The following is a 22,516-nucleotide window of genomic DNA, read 5'->3' as shown; positions in this document are numbered from 1 at the left end:
AACTTTTCAGGTTAATAGCTATACGTCTTTATTACCACTTTTCAGAGCTGCATATTACTCCATTTTATACTTGCACAAATACACACCATAACTTATTTAGCCAACCCCCTATTGTTGGAATATTTTATTATCACTAAAGCTGTTCTAAAATGGAATATTTGTGGAACAGTTATTCTAGATGACTTGATAAACAAAAATGATCAGGTTTTCCTACTATATTTGGTTTGAGTTTAAAATTTTCAGTTTGAGCCTAAGTTAAAAACAGACCTTGGACAAGTTAACTACCACTAGGTAGCCCCAAACTGTCCCCTGGGGCAACACTCCTGGGGAAAAGGCATCAGTTTGTTGTCACCCCTGCCCATCTTAAAGTCTTATTTCTCCCTATCATTTACTGACCTCCCTGGGGGATCTCCTTTGCAGAGCTCTGCAGTGCACAGCTAACAAGCTTTTCCCAATTCTGCATTGTTCCAGGATATCGACATCTTCAGCTGCGAAACCTCCACAATGAAGTCTTGGAAATCTCTAGTTTATTCATAAACAGCAGGAGGATGGAAGAAAATTCCTCTGGCAATACTATGCCGGCCTCTTTGGTAATTAAGTTCTATTTCATTCAGCTTACTTGTGGGGATTGCTATGCTGGAGGCAGGCTTTCTTGTGGTCCAGGAATGTGGCCCATCTGAGTTATTGATTAGGTAGCTACGGAAATACTACTAATAATAATGGCTGACACTTGACACTTTCTAAGCACTTTACACATATACTAACTCACTTAATCCTTTCCATAACTTCATGTAATAGCTATTAGTATCATCTCCATGTTACAAAGGAAGGTAAGAGCTAAGTACACCTGAGGTCACACGGCTATAAACCCGAGTTCATCTAGTGCCAAAGCCCATACTCTGAACGAGTACATTATAGTGCCTACCAGGGAAGTGAGCCAAAAATAACAACACGGGGGAAAGGCTAGTTATGCAAAGCCTGCTAGGAAGCATCTTGATACTTCTAGAAAGTTTAGGTTAGACGAGGAAAATCCTTTGCTTCTTCAGCAGTCCAGGGGCAGACATCACAGGCGAGCAGGGTCGGGTGAGCAGCCAGGCACTGCTGGTGACACATAACTGCAAGCATAGCGATCCCCTGGTACCTGGGGAGAGACAGCATCTGCACTCTTGGGAGTGGGAGAGGAACACCGCAGAAAGGGCCACCTTTACAGGAGCTGTGTTTTAACAGGTTCCCCAGGTAAGGTCCAAGCCATTGAACTTCCAGAACCATTGGACCAGCACTCACCCCAATAATGCAGGTTGTTTGCTTAAACAAGGAACTCTCCTTTAATTAACTGGTTAATTCCCCTTTGCTTGCTCTTTAAAAATTAATATAAAAGGGTGTCCATCAGTCGCCTCTTTACATGTTTAATAATCTATTCATGGTTGCATCCATCTTGTACTTCAACAGGGTCCTAACAACCTTTGGAAAGGCGCCTTCTGTGCTCACAATGGCTCTGGGTTTAGCCACTGCTGCTGCCACCTCTGAATAGCCCTGCTTTCTCCTCTGCTTCTCTTTCCCTAAGCTCAACAGTTTCTTCTCTTTCTCTGTCCCTCACCTTGTTTTCTTAAGTTCTCCTCCTTTTCCTTTCAACGAGTGATCGAAGTTGAGCACAGCACTTTGGCCAAAGTAGGGGGAGGTATTGCCTCTGCCTGGTGCAGAGGACTGGGAAGCAGGGACGGGGCTGCCTGGTACCTAAGAGCAAGAATTAGATGCTTTCAGAAAGGCAAGGCAGAGCTTAGTGTCCACTTCTGGGTTGGTTGCCCTCAATACCTATTAGAGCTGAAGATCCCACACATGCCATGAATGAACCATTCTTCCTCACAACACTTCTGACACCAAATGTGTGGTGTCTTCTCGACACTACTTCTCCAACTCTCTGATGCCAGCTTGGTGTCCTACAGTTCAGTTCAGTTCCGACACTATCTACCTGGGCTGAGCATCAGATCCCACAAGTTAAGGGCTCAGTCCCACAGCACGGTCCCCACTTCAGATGCCAGTTGCAAGTCCCAGGCTGTCACTGGTACTCCTGACTGGCCAGCTATAAATCCAAGCGGTTCCCACAACCCCCTCCTTAGGGCCAGTAGTTTGCTAGAATGACTCACAGAATGACTCCTGAACGACTCAGGAAAGTGCTTTACTTACTATCACCAGTTTATTATCAAGGATACAACTCAGGACCAGCCAATGGAAAAGATACATAGGGTGAGATATGAGGGGAGAGGGAGCAGAGTCTCCATGCCTTCTCTGGACACACCACCCTCCCGGCACCTCCATGTGTTCAACAGCCCAGAAGCTCTCAGAATCCCGTCTCTTAGGGGGTTTCGTGGGTGTTTCCTCGCATAGGCATGACTGAGTAAGTCATTGGCCATTAGTGATTAACTCAACCCCCAGCTCCTTTCCCCTCCCCTGAAGTCAGCAGTAGCAGGGGCTGAAAGTTCCAACCATCTAATCATGACTTGGTCTTTCCGGTGATCAGCTCCCATCCTGAAGCCATCTAGGGGCCTCCAGCCGTAAGTCATCTTATCAGCACACAGAAAACTCTCGTCACTCCAGAGATTCCGAGGGTTTAGAAGATGTGTGCCAGGAACTATGAGCAAAGACCAGATATTTATTTTCAATTATATCACACCATACCATCCTAGGTACATCCCAGGCAGCAGCATATATGCTTGGTAAATATGTGTTCTTTGACCTTGGAAGTCATCACCTTCCATTGCTCAAGACAGTAACTGAAGATCATCCTGGGCTTCTCCTTCTCTCTCACTGCCCCGTGTAAGACTCGATAAATCTGTCTCCTTAGTATCTTTCAAATCCATTCATCTCTATCCGTCCCTACCATCTTGGCCCTCGTTCATTCTCACCTGGCTTGTGGCTGTGGGTTCCTAACTGGTCCCCCTCCCTCTGAGTCTGACCACCTCTGTATGTCCTCCTTTAGGGCCTTTTAGACAGTTCTATCTAAAACTCAAATCTGACCATGTCACTCTTCTGTTAAAAACCCTTGCTCAGCTCTCCTTTGCTCTCAGGATAACGTTTGTATGTGGACTGGGCAGAGACTCTGGGAAAGCCGGGAGCTCATGGGTCATTTAAAGGGACAGCTGCCACCCTGCTCTCAGCTCCAGCTGCTTGTTGCCAAGCAGTTTTGCCAGATATTCTGGTTTTCAAGACTGTCAGGACATCTGGATTGGCATAAATGTTGGCAACTATTTCAACTTTTTAAAAATATAGTGCAGGCTGAGCCATACAATTAAAATGCATGTATTTTATGGTATGCAAATCATGTCTTAATAAAATTGATTAAATAATAAAAACGCATTGTACAAGCATAACAAAACAGCCAACCTCTCCTCCCCCACACCAAATAAAAACAAAATGCATGCTAAACAAAATATTTAGGCAGCCTTTTCCCCTCCATCACCTCACGGAATTCATTGAGGTTCCCAGAATGCCTTGCTTTAGGCCACCTCTAACGCTTTATACGCAGGCTATACCAATATTGAGGATGTTCTTGTCCCGCTCTTTATCTGCTAATTCACACTGGGCCTTCAGATGATAACCACTTTCTGGAGGTGCTCTCGATTTCCTCCAAACCTGGGCTCCCAAGGAACTTACCATGCTTCTTATAATTGTCCACGTTCTCTCCTAGCTGTTCTATTCAACTGGGAGCCCTTGAAGCCAGGGATAATGTCCCATTTCTCCCTGAATCCCCAGGGGCAGGCAAAATGTCTGATTCACTGCCAGCCCTCCATAAATGATTTTGTATTTTAAATGAATGAATATATCTTAATATACAAACTGCTCAAAGACTTGTGAGTTATACACCTTCCCAACTCCTCCTAACAGAAATACTTTTTGTATCATAATTATTTGTATGCCTGGACAGCAAGCTTCTTAAGGCCAGAATATTTTATTTATCATCTTACCATCCAAAATTCTAGCCCAGTGCCCTGAAGAGGGATGGAACTCGACAGACACTGTTGAATGTCTCTTCATAAGTAAGGACTGACATACATTTCAGATAATATCAGTCCCCTAATTATGATGGAAAGAGACACTGTTATTTAAAATAAATTAATATTTTGGTGGTATGCTGCTAAATATTCTTACTAGACTATTAAGCAAGATGCACCATTGCCTATTGAACCACAAACAGATGCACCTGGTTATAAAAGGATGCTCTTGTTTTGCATTTACGTGTCCCTATACGTACGTCTAAGAACTAGCACTTCCGTATTGGTGTAGCCTAGAAACAATATGAGAATGTAAATGAATGAGAAACCATGTGATCTTCCTTGACAGATGTTTAATACAGAAGAAAGAAAATGTTTGCAGATTCACAGAGTCACAGTACATGGGGTCCCAGGTCCAGAGCCCTTTGCTGTTTTCTCCATAAATGGAGGCACCAAGGCAAAGCAGCTTCTCCAACAAGTAAGTTCACTGAACCTGTAGCTAATAAACAGTTCTCCTTTGAGGGGACTCTCTATGCACAGGTTAACATCGCGCTCAACATTTTACAACGGACTTAAAGTCAGAGAAAGCAGCTCGTGTCAGATTTCATAGATTATCAAACAGAAGCTACTACCAAGTGGTTTGGGGGGCTTTGTTTTTTAAATCCGTCCGTCCATGAACTTCGGTGTCTACTATCACAAAGCACTGTTGGGGTTTTGGAGACGTTATAAAATATGATGATGTAGGGCTTCCCTGGTGGCGCAGTGGTTGAGAGTCCGCCTGCCGATGCAGGGGACACGGGATCGTGCCCGGGTCTGGGAAGATCCCACATGCCGCGGAGCGGCTGGGCCCGTGAGCCATGGCCGCTGAGCCTGCGCGTCCGGAGCCTGTGCTCCGAGGGAGAGGCCACAACAGTGAGAGGCCCGCGTACCGCAAAAAAAAAAAAAATATGATGATGTAAAGTAAGGAAACATTTCCACGGACCACCCATAAAAAGTAGCATATTACTGTCACCCTACGTGAGTAATCACAGGGCTATAGGTGTAAAGCAGGACTGGGGAGGGAGTGACGCTGGCCCTATCATGCAGCTAACAGTGTCGACTGACCTGCTCCTGGAAGCTTCGTGCCCTGAATTATTGCTGTAGTAGTAGCTGCCTTGCCCCACACAACCCACAGCCCAGCATCGACCATAGACCAAGGGCTGGGGTAAGAGGAGCAGAGTCTTCTTGAGAATCTTCTGCTCCCCCACCCCATCCCCAGTTCATTCTGCTTCTCCAAGTGAGATGCAGCAGTGCCAAGTGCTGACTCTGGTCCTTGCATCATTGTTGGGGGCCGGTGGGGGGGGATGCCTAAAGAGAAGAATGTTTGCTCAATCTAAGCCGGATGGTAGCATCCTTCTCTGGTCACTCACTTCAAGTTTAGCCTCTGTCGGTAACCTGGACAAAAGAAAAAAGTGTGAAAGAAAACATCAGTAAGAGAAACTATCATGATGGCTAGTGTTTATAAGTTCTCCTACTGTGTCTGGATTATGCTTTAGAATCAATCAGTGCCTCAATCGTAATATGAAACAAAATTAAGAGGTTGTGACTTTGGACTTCCCTGGTGGCACAGTGGTTAAGAATCCACCTGCCAGTGCAGGGGACACAGGTTCGAGCCCTGGTCCGGGAAGACCCCACATGCTGCAGAGCAACTAAGCCCGTGCGCCACAACTACTGAGCCCACGTGCCTAGAGCCCGTGCTCCGCAACAAGAGAAGCCACTGCAGTGAGAAGCCAGCGCACCACAACCAAGAGTAGCCCCCGCTCGCAACTAGAGAAAGCCTGCGCGCAGCAACGCAGCCAAAAGACCCAAGGCAGCCAAAAGAGTTTACTGAAAGGGGAATTCCCAGGAACTTAGAACAGATGAGATTAGCAGATGACTGAGTATTTCCAAAAGGAGAATGGGAGATTATCTTGGTAAAAGCTGGACTAGGTTCTTTGCCCTCCGTCCTGTGTTGCAAGATTACAAAGAGCTAAGTTCACGGATTGAAAAACCTAAAGTTTTTAATTCAGTAAGAGCTCTCATTCCAGCAGTGGGAAAAATAGTTATACTGTCTGGGGATTATGAATAAATTGTGTCATTGCCCAGAATGAACATAAACAATCCTTTTTGGACGTAAGAGAATTCTTAGATCTTCCAAAAAGAATTATGCAATGGTGCAGGGTAGGTTTCGCTTACAAATTGCACATCAAACCTATCCGAACCCCATGAAAATAGACTTGTTCTTTTGCCCACTCTTCAGAGGTGTGCCTAAATTTGCCTTTGTTTTTTCTTTAGAGTCTGACCATTGATCAAGACACCAAACCTGTTGCCACAGACTATTTTTTAATGGAAGAAAAATATTTTGTATCTAAAGAAAAGAATGAATGTAGGAAACAACCGTTCCAGAGACCCATTGGTCCAGAAGAAGAGATCATGCAGATTTTAAGCAGCTGGTTTCCAGAAGAGGGATATGTTGGCAGGATTGTCTTAAAAACCCAGCAGGAAGTAAGTGTGTCCTGGGGCAGCCTACATTGTAGCAGCTCATATGTAACTCACCACCTCACCACTAGCCGCCTGCCTCAACTTCAGAATTTCTTATCATTGCAACTTGCTTTATAGTCTTCTTAAGTAAGTGTGGAGAATTGATTTTATTCTTCTGCACATATTCAGAATGTTAACTCTAAGTTACAGAAATTTGGTCTAAAAATCATCCCTTAGGAAACAAAGGGAGAAAGAACTGAAGGATTCCTTAAGCATGTCATCAGTGGTGCATCCAGTGTTTTATCTGTTTATGTGAAGACATGGTTATGAGGGTCACAGTAGTGTGTAATGGAAGGCCTGGAGGCATTTTGCGTTTGGGGGTTTGTTGCCTGTTCAAGTTTTAGCTAACAAAATGTTTTGTGCTAATACGTGAAATAACAGTATTTCTTTGAAAATATTCCATAACTTTACACAAAGTAAGAATAACCTCTCAGCCTTGGTCCGAATTTGTAACAATATTCCCATGATCATTCTCATAACGGAAACAATACGACTGCCCGTCAGCTCCAGATTCTTGGGCTCCTGATGGGGTTTGCTGATGGAACACATTTTTTTTTTTAATAAATTGATAGGAGCCCACTGACTTACTTCGATTTTTAAAAAATGACATACAAGATCATTACACAATCATACCTCATGATAAGTCGATAATGAAGCAGTTGAATCAATTCAACAATTCGATTAAACAAATATTTATTGAGCACCTAAAATGTGCCAAGCCCTCTTCTAGGCACATGATCTGCCTCTTTGGGGCATGTAATAGAGCTGGGCTGGTAAAACGCCCATTGCTGGTCCATGCTTGCTGGGACACAGTAGAGATAAGGAGCCCATTTTCAGCATCATGTGTTACTTTTTCACTCTACCTAACTATGAACGTGGCCTGCAGCATCCACAGAACTCTAGCATCTCCTCTGGGAACCAGAGCCACTGCCTTCCCTCCTAACATTGCCTTAGATGATAAAAGGACACTTGCTTTAAGCAAAGAAACGTACTTGTCTCCCTAGCGTCCTCTCCCCATCAGACATACAAATTACTAAGACGGAGGAAAAGCAATTCTAATAATAATAGCTTTATGAGAAAATAGAGGGCTTAGCTGGATTTTTGAAGCCATCTTTAATTTCCCTCTAAATTTTTTTCCTATTTCTAATTGTCTTTGTCACATGTAAAAAAGTATCCTAGAAATGACAATTTCAGTGAAGAAGTGAGTTTGTTAAACCATATCTTTGCATCATGACTTACAGCATTTAACGCTCTCAAGCACCCACTAGTTTGAATGATCTCATGATGTAATGGAAACCATTCTACACAAAGAAAACAGGTTCAGAGAAGTTAGATCACGCCAGGGTGAGAAGGAGACAGCACTCAAGTCTTACGGCTTCCAGGTCAGTGTTCTTTCCACTACCCTGTGCTGGCCAGGCTGGAGTTGCATCAATCTCTGCGGCTTCTCCCACACGCACCGTGGGAGGTGGTGAGCAGGAGGAAACGTGGGCAGCCTGCTGAGTGTTGCCTTGGAACTTCATCACATGGTTGGAAGGACCAGGAGTAAGGGGTGCCCCATATGCAACTTAAAATGTATATGACAGGGCTTCCCTGGTGGCGCAGTGGTTGAGAGTCCGCCTGCTGATGCAGGGGACACGGGTTCGTGCCCCGGTCCGGGAGGATCCCACATGCCGTGGAGCGGCTGGGCCCGTGAGCCATGGCTGCTGAGCCTGCGTGTCCGGAGCCTGTGCTCCACGATGGGAGAGGCCACAGCAGTGAGAGGCCTGCGTACCGCCAAAAAAAAAAAATGTATATGACAGCAGGCAATAGAGACATCGGGAACGAATGTTTAATAAAGGCTGGTGGAACAGAAGCATTTTGAAAAAAGGAGAAATTAGAGGGGAAGCATTTTCTGATGAATACAGTACAGCAAGTTCTCCTTTATATGCCTTTGTTGGGAGAAGAGTTTCGAAATGACTGAAGTACATCTCAAAAGATAACATCATATTTCATGTATCTAGGCTTACCGGCTGCACAGCAACACACAGTACAAATTTACTGATTGACGAAATGAATTCAGCGTGCATTGAATGCAAGCGGACACTGGCATAGCTGATAGATTTGGGCTATAAGTATTTCCATTTAGTTACTTTGTGGAACTAGTAACATAAGCAGTTTGCCCATGAAGCTGCAGTCTGTTACCTCTGGTCTTACCTGCCTGCCTTGTATGATTTTCTTGTCTTCTGGGCTCTCAAGCTGTTAGGTATCTTCCTGTGGTCAATATGCTGTCCTCTGACACCTGCTGGATTTGAAGTCAGACAAACCTGTCTCTGACACAAATTAGATGGATGACCTTCAATGGCTCATCTGAATTCTGTAAACCTCTATGCCCTAATTTGTAAAATCTATGAGAGGAACTACCCTGCTTGACTCAAAAAGATTATCATGAGACTCATGCCAAACATGTAGACAATATGTAGAGAAATGCTTAGTAGACTGTAAAGGAATATGCAAATGAAGGTTATTGTTATGTTCATAATCTGTGGCTTCTAATGTGGCTGAAAACGGCTTAAACATTAATAAGCTCTGAGTAAAGCTCTAAGGAGTGCTCTTAGAAGTAATTCCCAGTGCATGGTCATTGGGATATTTTATGTGGCAACTTAGAACTTTTTTGTTTTTTGTCTTGCTTACTTACATCCTAGCTTTCAGAACCCTGAGATTATAAATTATGTCATGTGAATTAGCACCCAACCCCACTCCCCGATTGGTTAAATATATTATAATCAATGCAATGACATATTATGCAAAATCTTTAGGAACTGACATGAAATGATGATCACAGTCTTTTTTATTTTAATAATTTTATTTATTCTCTCGTTTCTTTCTTTCTTATTTATTTATTTATTTATGGCTATGTTAGGTCTTCGTTTCTGTGCGAGGGCTTTCTCTAGTTGCGGCAAGTGGGGGCCACTCTTCATCGCGGTGCGCGGGCCTCTCACTATCGCGGTCTCTCTTGTTGGCGGAGCACAGGCTCCAGACGCGCAGGCTCAGTAATTGTGGCTCACGGGCCCAGTTGCTCCGTGACATGTGGGATCTTCCCAGACCAGGGCTCAAACCCGTGTCTCCTGCATTGGCAGGCAGATTCTCAACCACTGCGGCACCAGGGAAGCCTCACAGTCTTTTAAGTGGAGAGAAAAAAGGAGTTGTAGGATAACATAGGTACTAGAGTACAGTCTCATTTTATGTAATAAAAATAGACAATGGCTCTCTCCCCTTCACGCATAATATGATGAATGGGGTCAAAACAGTTCAGTTGTGTAAATTCTAGGGACCACGACTGCAAGCTTAATGAAATGATTGGGGCGAGGCTGTGTGCCTGGTTGGTGAGAAGCCCCAGGAGCCAGTCCTTTCTGGTCCTGGCTACAGTTTGGCGCCACCTGGTGACAGTTGTCCATTTTGACTTTAAAATCAGTGGGGACTATTCTAGGTCCTGGGGCTGGCTGGACTTTCCAGGACAATGACAGTGATTCTTGGAGTCTTCTGGTTAGGTAGCACCATTTCTGTGGCCTGATCTGAGATTAAGCTAGAATGCTGAGGACTGGAGGGCCTTCCTGCCACATCCTCAGTTCCTGAGATGGGGTTCCCTATTGCTCACTTGCCTTGCCTCCCCCTTGCGGAAGACAGCTTTACATAACCTCATTTGACAGGGGCCATTTGACGATCACATTATATCTAAATTCACATAATTCCAGGGTTTCTTTGTATATATTTATTCACATATACAAAAATACATTTGTATATCCATAGCAGATGGTTAAAAGGATATGCAACCTAATAACAGTGGGGTTTTTTGTGGAGAATGAGATGGGAGAGGTGGAAGAGAAAAAGAAAAAAGGTAGAAATGGGAAGTTTGCCTTTTTATTGATATATTTCCTTACCGCTTGAAAATTTTTTAAAAGATACATATGTCTATAGATATATCTGTGTATGTAATATATAATTATATATGTAAAATTCACTGAAAGCCAGCCCACCAAAAGCCATCTAACCTGATGACCAATTCTCATAATTATTGAGAATTTTGTCGATATTCCTTTCGATGTGACTTACTTCCAGTCATTGTTTTAGCCTTTCCACTGTGGGTTTTGTTCATCCAGCCTGCCTGAATGCCGATTTTGCATGTCTCACGTTTCAGATGTCTAGCATTTCTTAAGTGCTCAAGGTCTGTGGGAGAATGGGTAGATTTCTCTTAAATGTATTTATTGTGTTCTTATTTGGCTTTTAGTAATTGACAAAATGGCATATTGTCTTTTTACAAATTTATCTCTAGCTGATTTGGACTCAAAATCCACAGCTCATAGGAGCAGATCTACTGGCTTGTTCTGGACCAAACCTTATCAGCGTGTCAACATCAGCAGAAACTTACAGTACTTTCCTCCTCTAAGAAGAGATGTAAATCCTTTTAGAATAGTTTATGAAATAGTAACTAGCGTATGGAATATAAAGCTAAGAAGTTGCTTCCACGTTACCAAGATCCATGTCAAATTTTTGCTAGGCTTTTCTTTCCTTATTCTACACCATCTTACCATCCACTCAGACTTTTCTTCTTTTTTAACACAGAACCTGGAAGAGAAGAGCATCGTTCAAGATGACAAGGAGATGATCCTGAGCTCAGAGGAGGAGAGTTTCTTTGTCCAAGTGCACGACGTTTCTCCCGAGCAGCCGCGGACAGTCATCAAGGCGCCCCGCGTCAGCACTGCACAGGACGTCATTCAGCAGGTGAAGGCCTCCCCTTCCTCCCCTCAGTCCTGTCCTCAGTGTGAACTATTGGGACAAATCAGATTTCAGCTCCCTTTGTGAATGAGGTTTTAGAACAAAGGGGACCTGACAAGGGAGAGTGTGCCTCTTAAGGCTGGGAAATACTGATTCCTTCAACGATACTTGCCCAGTATCTACTGTGAGTCAGGCTCTCTCTGAAGCCTCAGTAATGGATCTAGAAGGTGGCTCTGCAGAGCGGGAACGTCATCATCCCAGAAAGGCCTAAGCCAATACTTAATGGCCATCTCTCAGGGATCCTTCAGAGGACATGCAGGAGGCCTCCTCTGACCCTCTCCCCTCCTCTGGTCATGCTTCTCTGTGTACATGGCTTCAGAGTACTCTGTTTCCTTCTTTTGAAGCCCTGTTATGGTTTGCGTTTATTAAACACTCACTTGAGAAGATAGCATAACAGTTACCAGACTCTAGATCAGATTGCTCCAGGTGCAAATCCCAGCTCTACTTCTTACTAGCTCTGAGAGCTTGGACAAGTTATTGAACCATCTGAGCCTTAGTTACACTGGTGTGCTGGTAAACTGGCTCGCTTCAAAAAAAAAAAAAAAAAGGCCCTGATTTTGTAGCATTTGCCAGTTTCTATCTTGTAAATCCTCCCACCACATCTGATTCCAGTGGACTCCAGCACAACACCATGTGCTAAGCTACCATGCAGATAACATGGAGATAGTACATTAGCACTTTCCTTATAGAGTTATTGTGAAGACTAAGTAAATATATGTAAAGCACATTCGCCTATTACAACACCTAGCACATGGCAAACACTACTTAAGTGCTATTTGCTATTCTTATTGCATGATAGTTTGGTTAATATTAGCCTCTTTAATAGACCTTGAACTCCCCAAACTATATACAGTATCTGGGACATAGTAAGCCCTCACTAAACATGTGATGAGTGAATAAACGCATAAATGAAAGATAATCTTGTACTAAATGAGAAGTGAGACCAGGTAAGTTCTAACATCTAAGACTCTAAGATGAAGAGGGAGCCTCGTGGAACAAAGAGGCTCCCGAGGGTCAAGATTCTGTCCCTCACTGTCTGCATGACCTTCCATCTCTACCAGCTTTGGTGGATGCAGAAAATCCAGTTCAAGTCCTTTTTCTGTTACTTACTAGCTGTGCATCCACTGGAATCTGCCTGACCTCTGTATGCTTAAACTTCCTTGTCTGAAAAACGGGCAGAGTAACACCTAAATCATGGACGGTTGTGAAGCTAAATGAGGCAATGTGGGAAAGTTCCTATAAGCTAGCTACAACTACGACAATGTATAATGAGAAGTGGGATGACATGATCTGAAAGACCCCCTCCATCTCTTAAAGTCTGGTATTTTCCCACCTCAAAGTCTCATCTACAGTGAAGCAGGTGTTGGAGATAGTGTGTCTTTATTCAGTTGATCATAACTTGTCTTTCAGACCTTATGCAAAGCCAAATATTCCTATAGCATCTTGAGCAACCCGAACCCGGGTGATTATGTGCTTTTGGAAGAGGTGGTGAAAGACACTGCCAACAGGAAGTCTTCTACCCCAAAGTCCTCCCAGCGTGTCCTTTTGGATCAGGAGTGTGTTTTTCAAGCTCAAAGCAGGTGGAAAGGTGCAGGAAAATTCATCCTTAAGCTAAAGGAACAAGTGCAGGTAAAGTGCAAGGTTATTTTTCTCTCTTCACAAATTATTTGATATTCATAACTACAGTGTAATCAAATTCAGGAGCTAGTGAAATCTAGGGGAAAGTTTCCGAGTCAAGGAAATTAGTCGGAAGAATGTTGTTTGGCTGTTTTCACTGTGTGGAAAGAAATGTCTTCCCCTCTGAGCTTCCACAGTCCTGAGAGGGGAGTCCCTCAGCCCTGCTTTCCAAAGCTCTACTTACTAGAAAGGGAACAGGAAAGGAAGGGCTTTTTCTGATAGTGTCATGTGATTGGGGACCCTGGCTTTAACCTAATACCAATGGAAGATTCTCGTTTTCCACAGGCATCCCGAGAAGACAAAAGAAAAGGCATCTCTTTTGCAAGCGAACTCAAGAAGCTCACCAAGTCGACTAAACAGCCCCGAGGACTCACATCACCTTCTCAGGTCTTGGCCTCCGAAAATGTCCAAAACAAGGAGGAGAAACCTGTGGGCGGCTTGTCCTCCAGTGACACGATAGACTATCGACAGTGAGCAAGGGTAGCACGTTTTACCCAGGTATTCTGAGTCATTGCACTGTTCTGAAACGGGGGGGTCAACTTACACTACTTTGTAAGACACAGTCTGTACACTGTCGTTTGTCTTTTCCAAGAGGAGGATGTCCCTGAGGCAGGTAGGAATGGTACCCTGCAGGAAAAGGGCTCTGAAGACACACATCACTTCAGCACTGATAATTTTAGATCTCCTTATTTTGTAGATAACTAAAGGCCCCAAGAGGACAACAAACTTGCCCAAACTACAACAGCCTTATTTCATCAGACACAGAACTGTCTTAATTACTGGTAACTCACATGAACATTCTTGAAGGGCTGCTATGGGCCACTCAGCTTTTATTCCTTTGGATTTCTAGTTTGATGTTCTTCTAATTTAGGTCTGATTTACTCTCAACAACCTCAACTTCTTCTGCCTCAATTAAAAAATGAAAATCTGGCATCCAGGATGTAATGATTAAAAAGAAAGCAAAATGACATAACAGCCTGCGGTAAATCATGCCTTTGGTTGCCAGCTTACTGCTTGGTGCTCACATACAGAGTAAATTTCATTCTATCTTAAAACAATTTATATGGAACCTGAATTTAAAAAAAGAAAAAGCATGTGAGGAAACCAAACATAGATTTCTTCTTTTCACTTAGTTTCTTAACGAACCCAAGGGATTATTAACGCCCACCTTTCACCTGTTCCATCACAGTTCTAAGATTTAAAATTCTCAAGAGACCACCTGCGCAGTGAAGGCATTGTTGCTTATACTACAGAGCTGCAGCATCTGTCTTCATCACACTCAGATATTTGTAGAAGCTCATAATTAAAGAATTTATTAATATCTCTTGACAGGGCCAAATTTGACTTGTAACAGCCCCAAAGAAGGCTGATACATTGAGCCAATGTTTAAGGAGCAGCTCCTAAAACAACTGGTGCCCTGTATACACTTACAAAGAAAGCTCTTTCAAAACAGACGAGGCCAAATACAGGAAACTGCCTCCTCCAGAACTTCTGCACATCCCATTATCTTGGGTCAGGGCTTTTTAGGTTCTGAAAGCAAAGACTCATCAGGAAGAAATCTCGGCTCTACGGCAGCAATCCACATCACACAGCACCAGATGATAGTGAATATGCAGAGAATAGTGAGGCCCCGGGTGTCCCAGACTCTGAGAAGGCTCAGCACCCATTTTCTGTTGCGGTACCTCTGGTATCCCATTTTTAAAGTTCAGACTCACTTCCTTTCCTGCCACAGTGTCACCGAGACAGGCAGTGTCTCCGAAAGCCCAGTGAGCTTTAGGACTAAGTACCATGCTAAGCCTCTCCAACTTTTGGAAAGTGACAGTGGTAGTGGGTGTGTGAGCACACAATAAAGACAGTGATCAAAATTTCAAATATTGTTTTCCATATCAAGAACCTAGCATCAAATAAATCACAGGTGTGATAATGTTATGCACACCTCTCTATTATAACCTCCGTAATGACAGAGTGAAATTACACTCTGCACATAAAGAGCCCTCAGTGTGCCAGAAGATTAATAAGTACGTAAGAATACAACTCCACTAGAAATTTGACTTTAAAATAATGTGCCTGCTATAATGAGCACTACTAGTTGCCTATATTTTAGGAGCGTAGGGAGGGTGGTGGTGATTGAGACGATTGCCTTTGGACTCAATTTTCCTATAGTAAGCAGATATTCAGAATCAGTCAATTGACCTCACATCTTTCACTAAACTTGGGGAAGCTCTTTAAAAATAGCCATTGAGGGACTTGCCTGGTGGTCCAGTGGCTAAGACTCTGCACTCCCAATGCAGGGGGCCCAGGTTCGATACCTGGTCAGGGAACTAGATGCCGCATGCCACAACTAAGAAATGAATGCCGCAACTAAAAGATCCCACATACTGCAACTGAAGATCCTGCACACGGCAACAAAGATCCCTGTGCTGCAACTAAGACCCAGCGCAGACAAATAAATAAATAGATAAATAAATATTTTTAATTAAAAAATAAAATAAAAATAGCCATTGATATAATAGTAATAGCCATTGGTGCATCTATGGGAATATAGATCCCATGTTATTAATTTTACAAATGGTGTTTCGAAGAAAGCATTTGTGAAAAAAGAAGGGCCTTTCTGTATATGCTCGTAAGAAAAAAAGTTTAACATTTTTATTGCTTTCTGAGTGATATATTTCATGTTATTTGTTCTGAAATATTCACCTCTATAGTTTCAAGTTACCTCCTAATAATAATCTAAGAATTTCTAAACAAATAATTAACTTACTCAACTAGTTGACAGACGTCCACCTTTTTTTTTTTTTTAAAGCTGAACAGTTTAATTATGGTTTTAAAAAAAAAATCTTTCTAAAGAATGTGATGTTCCAGGGCAGAAATAGCCTAATGTTCCACCTCCCAGGAACATCATGTTCTACCACTGTGAGTTTATAGGAAATAGTCTCTCCCCCAGACCCAGTCACCAGAGCTTGGGTTTCTGTTGGTTGAACAACCTTAAACCTTGCTACACTATGGACATTTCTGCTCCTTCACTTTAAGGAGACTAACAAGCCTATGTATACAATTTTACAGGTGAAGATCTTTGGGCAAGAAGTTATAAAGTCAAGAATGAACATGATGGAAACAAATATAACTTCCTTATTTTCATTAGACTTAAACTGGAAATTGATGATTTCTGAACTTGCGATATGAGGTCCACACTGAGGTCAAGCAAAATGGCACAGGGCTGGCTACCAACCAGTTTCCTGATGAAGCAAAGAAGCCCAGCAGACTGCCACTTTACATGTGTCAACAGTTGGAAAAACCATTGCTAACCTTGTAATAATTGACTTAGAACAAGGGTCAACAAACTTTGTAAAGGGCTAGACAGCAAATATTTTAGGCCTTATGGGCCATATGGTCTCCACTGCAATGACTCAACTCAGCTGTAGTGCAAAAGCAGCCATAGACAATACACACGTGAATGAATGTGGCTGTGATCCAAGAAAACTATATAAAGACACTGAAATTGTAATTTCATACAATTTTCCCATGTAATAAATATTCCTCTTTTGATTTTTTAAAATCATTTAAAAATGTAAAAACTATTCTTAGTTCAAGAGCCATACGAAACCAGGTGGCAGGCTGGATTTGGCCCAAGGGCCATAGTTTGCTGACCTGACTTAGAAAACTGGGAACAAGATGCAGCGGTATGAAAACAAGCAGGCTAGTTTAGTCATACATTTTATGGCTGAGAATTGGAAGATTCTGGGCATTGCAAGTGTAAATATGTCCTATAAGATTCATTAAAAATTAATTCAATTTAGTTTCTATATTGTGTACCATTGTGAATTCTGTAGTATTTCTTTTTAGCTACAGAATGATGTTGGGGTTTTTTACGTTCATTGCTTATATATTCACAGACTTTTGGTTTCCATAAAATGAAGTTAGAATAACGTATATCTACTGAGTTGTGACATCTTAACAAGAAACTTAACCATGTTTTTAAAGCAAAAGTAGATTGTTTGTGTTTATTTATTTTACTAGGTCTGTACTGACATTGTAGCTATATATTTATTATACACAGCTTTCTTGATACTGCTTGCAGATTAGAAGCGTTAGTGGTTCTATCTCACTATTTGAAGACAAATCTCCTAAAAAGAAAATGTATGCTCTGGATATCTGAAACAGGCCAGAATTGCATGTAACTTGCCATTTAATGTAAATTATTTTAAAAACCTTGCTGTATAAAACTATCATGTACGTGTAAAGGATTCTTCTTATTCTTGGCATGAAGCAAATTATGATTTTTAAAATGAAAGGTGTTCCTCTAAGTAAAATCCAAATTTTATCTTTCTATTGACATTAAAATTTAAGATGTTTTTCTTCAAATTATAAAACACACTAAAAATCCTAATCTTTGCTTTGAGAAGTTTTTCACCATAAAAAATGAATAAAACAATCCCCAAGTTCTTTGCATACGCTAACAGAAGTGTTAAAAACACACGGCCCAGCTTTCATGTTACTGGAAGTTCTGACTGAGTCAAAGCTTTAATGCTAGAAGAGCCACATTTGCTTGTCAACAGAATTCAGGCTATTCCAGTTCGATGTCATTTGTACAGTGCTACAGGTTTCTTTTTAAAGCAAATAATCAGTCTACAACAAATGTACAATGCTGCCTCATTTTTTAAAATATTCCAGAAACCGTAATCAAGTTTCTCTAAACTAAGAGGCATTTTTGCCTCTGGTTGGGCTTACTGTGTCATAAAAATTGGGTTACTGGTCTAACTGGCAAGAGTCAAGATGAAAACTGTGCAGAGTAGCGAGATGGAAAGCAAGACCGGTCTCACTAGGTTTATCACTTGGCCTTCACTCTAAGCCCTGCAGCGCCCCACCCCATGGCCCTTAGCACAAAGTCTGAAACTTACCTTGAGACTGCAAGGGAGACTAGGTTTTAGCAAGTGAGTGAACCCAACCTCCGGCCTATGTTGCAACCCAACTTGATGGTTCATTCTGAGGTGAAAGGACACACTCTGCTGTATTTGAGTCTTGGGGACTTTAGGGGGGACTACTCTACTATTACAGCTAACCAGCACAGCCTGGTGTTTGCCAAAAGGAGGAAATTTTGATTTAGATCGTCTCTGAATTATACAGTTATATTACTATAGCAAATGAAAGAAATTATCCCATTTAGAATGCATCTAAAATAGTCACCCACACTATACCCATTACTACTTCATACTTTCCATACCATTAAAAATTTGGGTAGCAAACCTTCATCAGTAAAGTCGATGTGGAAAAGAATCTAAATAATACAAGCTGGCTGAAACCCCCACCAAGTGGGAGAAATGAAGGGTATGGTGCCCACAAGCACGCAAACCCCAGACCGGCTGGAACCAGAAGGTTGATGATGCTGACTCCCACTTACGTCACCATCAACCAATCAGAATGTCCATGAGCTAATGGCGCCCTCTTTGAACCATTACTATAAAACTCCTCACTACCCGCTCCAGGTCGGGACACACAGTTTTGAGGGCATTAACCCCCTGTGGTCCCCTTTGCCTGGCAAAGCAAGAAGCTGTTCTTTTCTACTTCACTCAATAAACAAACAAACAAATATGCAAACTGTATTTACTACAAGATTTTGAAAAAAAGTATTTTTAAATGCTTCACTAAAAACAGAAAGGAGCATGAATTCTGTTAGGTGGCGCCACGTTTAAGATTATGATAGCTGGCAAGAAAAGATTAGAACAAGAATCCAATGTGATGTGTGATGCTGGAAAAAACATTAACTTCCTCTCAGTCACCTCCTCTGTAACTGTTTGTTTCGCAAACTAACGTGAGATTATATAAGGGTGTGAAGGAGTTGAGAATAAGTCTGAGGATAAATCTGCAGGAAGTAACATTATTTGTGCAGAAAGTGCCTTCTTAAAGGAACGTCTCTTTTCGTGTCATCCTTACCAAGTAAAAGTTATTTATAAATTCTCTAGCTGGGGAGAAATATGGAGTCTCGACTCAACAAAAGTGAGTCAAAAGTCAAATTTACTTTCACACAAAGGTCTCCCATCGTGATGCCTCTGGAGACACTGGAGGCTCACTAATGAAAGCGGGCCTCCCCTATGGCTCCGTATGTGCTTTTTTTTTAAACACATCTTCCCCTTCCTCTGTTCTCTCCCTTTCTAGTACCTCTGTAGACCTCTCCTCTTCTGCCAGACACCCGAAGGCCTTGCTTAATTCTGAAAAGTAATCAGAGCTTGCGTACTGGCCTGGTAAAACTGAATTAACTAAACCACAAAGCTCCACAACTCTGCTCCCATGCCAGTAAGGAGGATTTTCCTGGCTGGTGTCTGATCTTGAACTTGGCATAGTGAGAGGCAGCCTACACGGAAAGAGCTCTCTAGCGGGCTGCCTCAAACACTTTTAGTTGCTTCTCTTAAATCAGCAGCAAGGCAAGAAGAGGAGAACACCTGGACCCTCCAAAAAGTTGTTAGAAAAGGAGACTGCCTCTTACACAAAGCCCAAACTTGGGTCAACATGATACAGTACATTGTTAACAATGTATATGTTCTCTGCCATTTCTTCCTATCAACTTCCTAAATGCAGTCCTTGCATGATGGCTAAGGGTTCTGACAGGAATACCTGAGTGTTTTTGAAATACTGAATCTCCATGATTACCAAGCTGTTCGTACACATCTCTTAGATACAAAACATACTATGCTCAAGTCTGCCATCCAGCAGGCCTCTGAAACCTTCCCTATTTCAGATGATACAGTTCTCTGAACTTTGAAACAACTCACTCTGACACTGAATTGGGTAATGTTGTGTTCAAAAAAATGTGTGAATGCTCTGACTCAACATGCAAGGGCATGGAAGACTGAGGCTACGTCTTATGCCTGTTATTACCCGACTTCACTTTTAAGTGCGTAGCACAGTGCTAAGCACATAGTAGGTGCTCAATATTTATCTAGTTAAAAAAACAGACATCGAGGCTGTAGTTTATTATAGCCTCAGGGTGTATGTTATTATTAATGACTATAATATTTAGTTCTGAAAATGAAACTCATCAGTACAAGGCTACAGAAGTTAGTGCACAAATGTTTCATCCTCAAATTCATATAGGATATTCAAATACAAGATGTATAATTTTATGGTCCCACTGTGATTCGCTTATGTGTAACAAGGTTAAAAGCATAATACAAGTGTGAAATAGTTGATGAATTTTTATTTTAAAATTGATTTTTCATTTAAACTATAGTTTTTGCTGCCAACGTGAAATATAAATGTATTTGTATATGTTTGGAAAATAAATGATTTGTGACATGTACTGGTCACTTGTGCTCCAACGGCAAAAGACCCCTTGGTCATCTAAACAAATATTCATAACATTCCTGAACTTTAATATCTAAAAAGTGCATTAAAAGCAAGTATTTATATAATGAACCACACATTTCTCACCATTAAATAATCAAGCCTAAAAAAATTGATCTTAAAAACACTTTTTAAAACCACATATAATATGCTAAAAGATTAACATGCGTCATTAAGCTGATATTCCCCACTCTGCTGGAATGATAAAGGAACGTTCTATTTTCATTTACTTCATGAGAAAAAAAAGAACTTTAAGCACTACCCTAGGCCAAAATATTTGGCTTCTACAGCTTTGAAGAAATAGATCTACTTAGTTGGACTGCTGTGCATTTTTTAAAATGCTCACTAGAAAGCAGAAAAATGCAGCTGTTTTATTCAGCTATTCACAGTAGAGGATATTTATAACCTGGTCATTAAAACACTTATTTCATAAGCCATTCCTAGAATATGGCAATAGCTGTCACATAAAATACTGCTTTTTAATTATATTCATAAGAATAGGCATTTCATCTGTTAAAAAAAAAATGAAGGGAGAAAAAAAAAGAAAGCCCCTCGCTGGGTACCCTTTATCCTTAAAACAGAATGGTAAAGAAAGTCTCAGACTTGGTTTTTTCCACCATCACCCTCCAGAGCATGTCAGAAAATGCGACGAACTTCAAAGAGACTAGAATCACACTCAAACTTTCTTTGAAAGTAGCCATGATGAGCATTCTTTTTCACAAATGCCAAATTAGGTTACTTCTTGAAGCATATCGTCCAGTAAGAGCCAAAGAACCTGGTATCCAATTGCAAGCTATTTTTTCTTTTCTCAGAAATTTTCATAAAAATATATACACTCAAATTTAGAATGTTTCTCACTTCCATCATGGTGGTACAATAAAAAAAACACTTATTTCGTTATTAAAAAGTATTTGGTTATAAAGAGTAACTGAATGGTAGAAAGCAATCTCATGGTCTTGATTTTCCTGTGCATATTTTCAGAATTGGGGCAGAACCCTGTGCCACACAAAGGATAATTCTTCCTCCTCAAGAGAAGGTCCTAAATTAACAATATATCTTTATGTGCATCTGCACAAACACACAAATATACAACAAAAGTCCCCTGACTTTTCATTTTTCTATTACCGTACTGATGTTTCCAAATATTTGGTGAAATCCAGAGGCGACTGAGTAGCAACTTCACTACAATGTCTTTTGATTAGTTGACTTATCTCTTCACTTAAAAATGAATCCCCTTGTAAAATTTTATCCTGAAAAAATATTAAAAGTATGAGTTAAAAGTTTGCTTATGCCATAAGCAAAAGCCAAGCCGTGAGCAAAGTTAAAAATGGCAACAGCTGACACCAAACTAACACATGAAAAATAACGACAGGTGCTGGGTCAGGTCTTGGACATATCAGCCATATCCTGCATTGAATGAAACAGTCTCCTGACTGTCTCTACAGAATTCCAACCCCAGAAATCTATCCTACCATCAACTCCTAGCACGAAACAAGCAAGTTGAAATCAGGTATTAAGAGACATATTAATTTAGTTTTTATTTCATCCTTTAAAAAAAATAATGAAAAGTGTCACATACCTTCCTTTTGGAATTTGAAGATTCAACAGGAGGATTGAATGTCATTGCTGCCATGCTATAAGCCTCAAAAAGTTCTGCAGGAGATCTATAATCACAAATATAAGAAAAGTAAAGACACCACCATATCTGTGTAACTTGAAAATAGATTGTACCCACAGAATTAGACTGTACACAGAGAAAACAATTAGATTGTACTCATTATTCTAAACCTAGATATAACATAATCCTGCTTTCATTTTTGTTTCTTTTTTCTCATTAAAATCTTCTTTGTCCCAGTTTTATTTTCTTGCAGTTTTATTCAGATATAATTGACATACAGCACTGTGTAAGTTTAAGGTGTACAGCATGATCTGACTTGCATACATCATGAAATGAATTACCACAATAAGTTTAGTGAACCTCCATCATCTCACATAGATACAAAATTAGTGAAATAGAAAAAAAATTTTTCCTTCTGATGAGAACTCAAGATTTATTCACTTAACTGTCATATATAACATACAATAGTTTAATTATATTTATCATGTTGTACATTACATCCCTAGTACTTATTTATCCTATA

At 41.2% G+C, this 22,516-nt stretch overlaps 2 protein-coding genes across 9 annotated transcripts in view; one reads left to right on the top strand and one right to left on the bottom strand.

Moving 5' to 3' along the window:
• PLCE1 (phospholipase C epsilon 1) overlaps window positions 1–20,357 on the top strand; it is a 315,415-nt gene extending 295,058 nt beyond the window's left edge. Inside the window, exons 28-34 of the mRNA XM_060285871.1 lie at window positions 472–590; window positions 4,339–4,467; window positions 6,303–6,512; window positions 11,148–11,306; window positions 12,771–12,989; window positions 13,323–13,535; window positions 16,101–20,357. Of these exons, the coding sequence (XP_060141854.1) occupies window positions 472–590; window positions 4,339–4,467; window positions 6,303–6,512; window positions 11,148–11,306; window positions 12,771–12,989; window positions 13,323–13,511 (1,025 nt within the window). The 3' untranslated portion in view covers window positions 13,512–13,535; window positions 16,101–20,357. The remainder of the gene's footprint in view (window positions 1–471; window positions 591–4,338; window positions 4,468–6,302; window positions 6,513–11,147; window positions 11,307–12,770; window positions 12,990–13,322; window positions 13,536–16,100) is intronic.
• Window positions 4,957–22,516, bottom strand: part of NOC3L (NOC3 like DNA replication regulator) — a 45,106-nt gene continuing 27,546 nt past the window's right edge. The window contains exons 20-24 of one of the 8 annotated variants that reach the window (XR_009559232.2): window positions 21,955–22,039; window positions 21,501–21,625; window positions 11,114–11,351; window positions 10,638–10,751; window positions 8,755–9,705 (exon numbers count right to left, since the gene is read on the bottom strand). Coding sequence is in view for 4 of the 8 variants with exons in the window: in XM_030865135.3 (XP_030720995.1) it covers window positions 5,357–5,423; window positions 21,501–21,625; window positions 21,955–22,039 (277 nt within the window). In the remaining 4 variants the exon portion in view is untranslated. Of the gene's footprint in view, window positions 5,424–8,751; window positions 11,352–21,500; window positions 21,626–21,954; window positions 22,040–22,516 lie in introns of those variants that run through there. The other 7 variants (XR_009559231.2, XR_009559230.2, XR_009559233.2 and 4 more) reach the window with 7 other exon arrangements.

Source organism: Globicephala melas, chromosome 16, assembly GCF_963455315.2.
Source record: "Globicephala melas chromosome 16, mGloMel1.2, whole genome shotgun sequence".
NCBI classification, from domain to species: Eukaryota; Metazoa; Chordata; class Mammalia; order Artiodactyla; family Delphinidae; genus Globicephala; species Globicephala melas.
The sequence above is the reverse complement of the archived record's forward strand: the minus strand, read 5'-3'. Positions and strand labels throughout refer to the sequence as shown.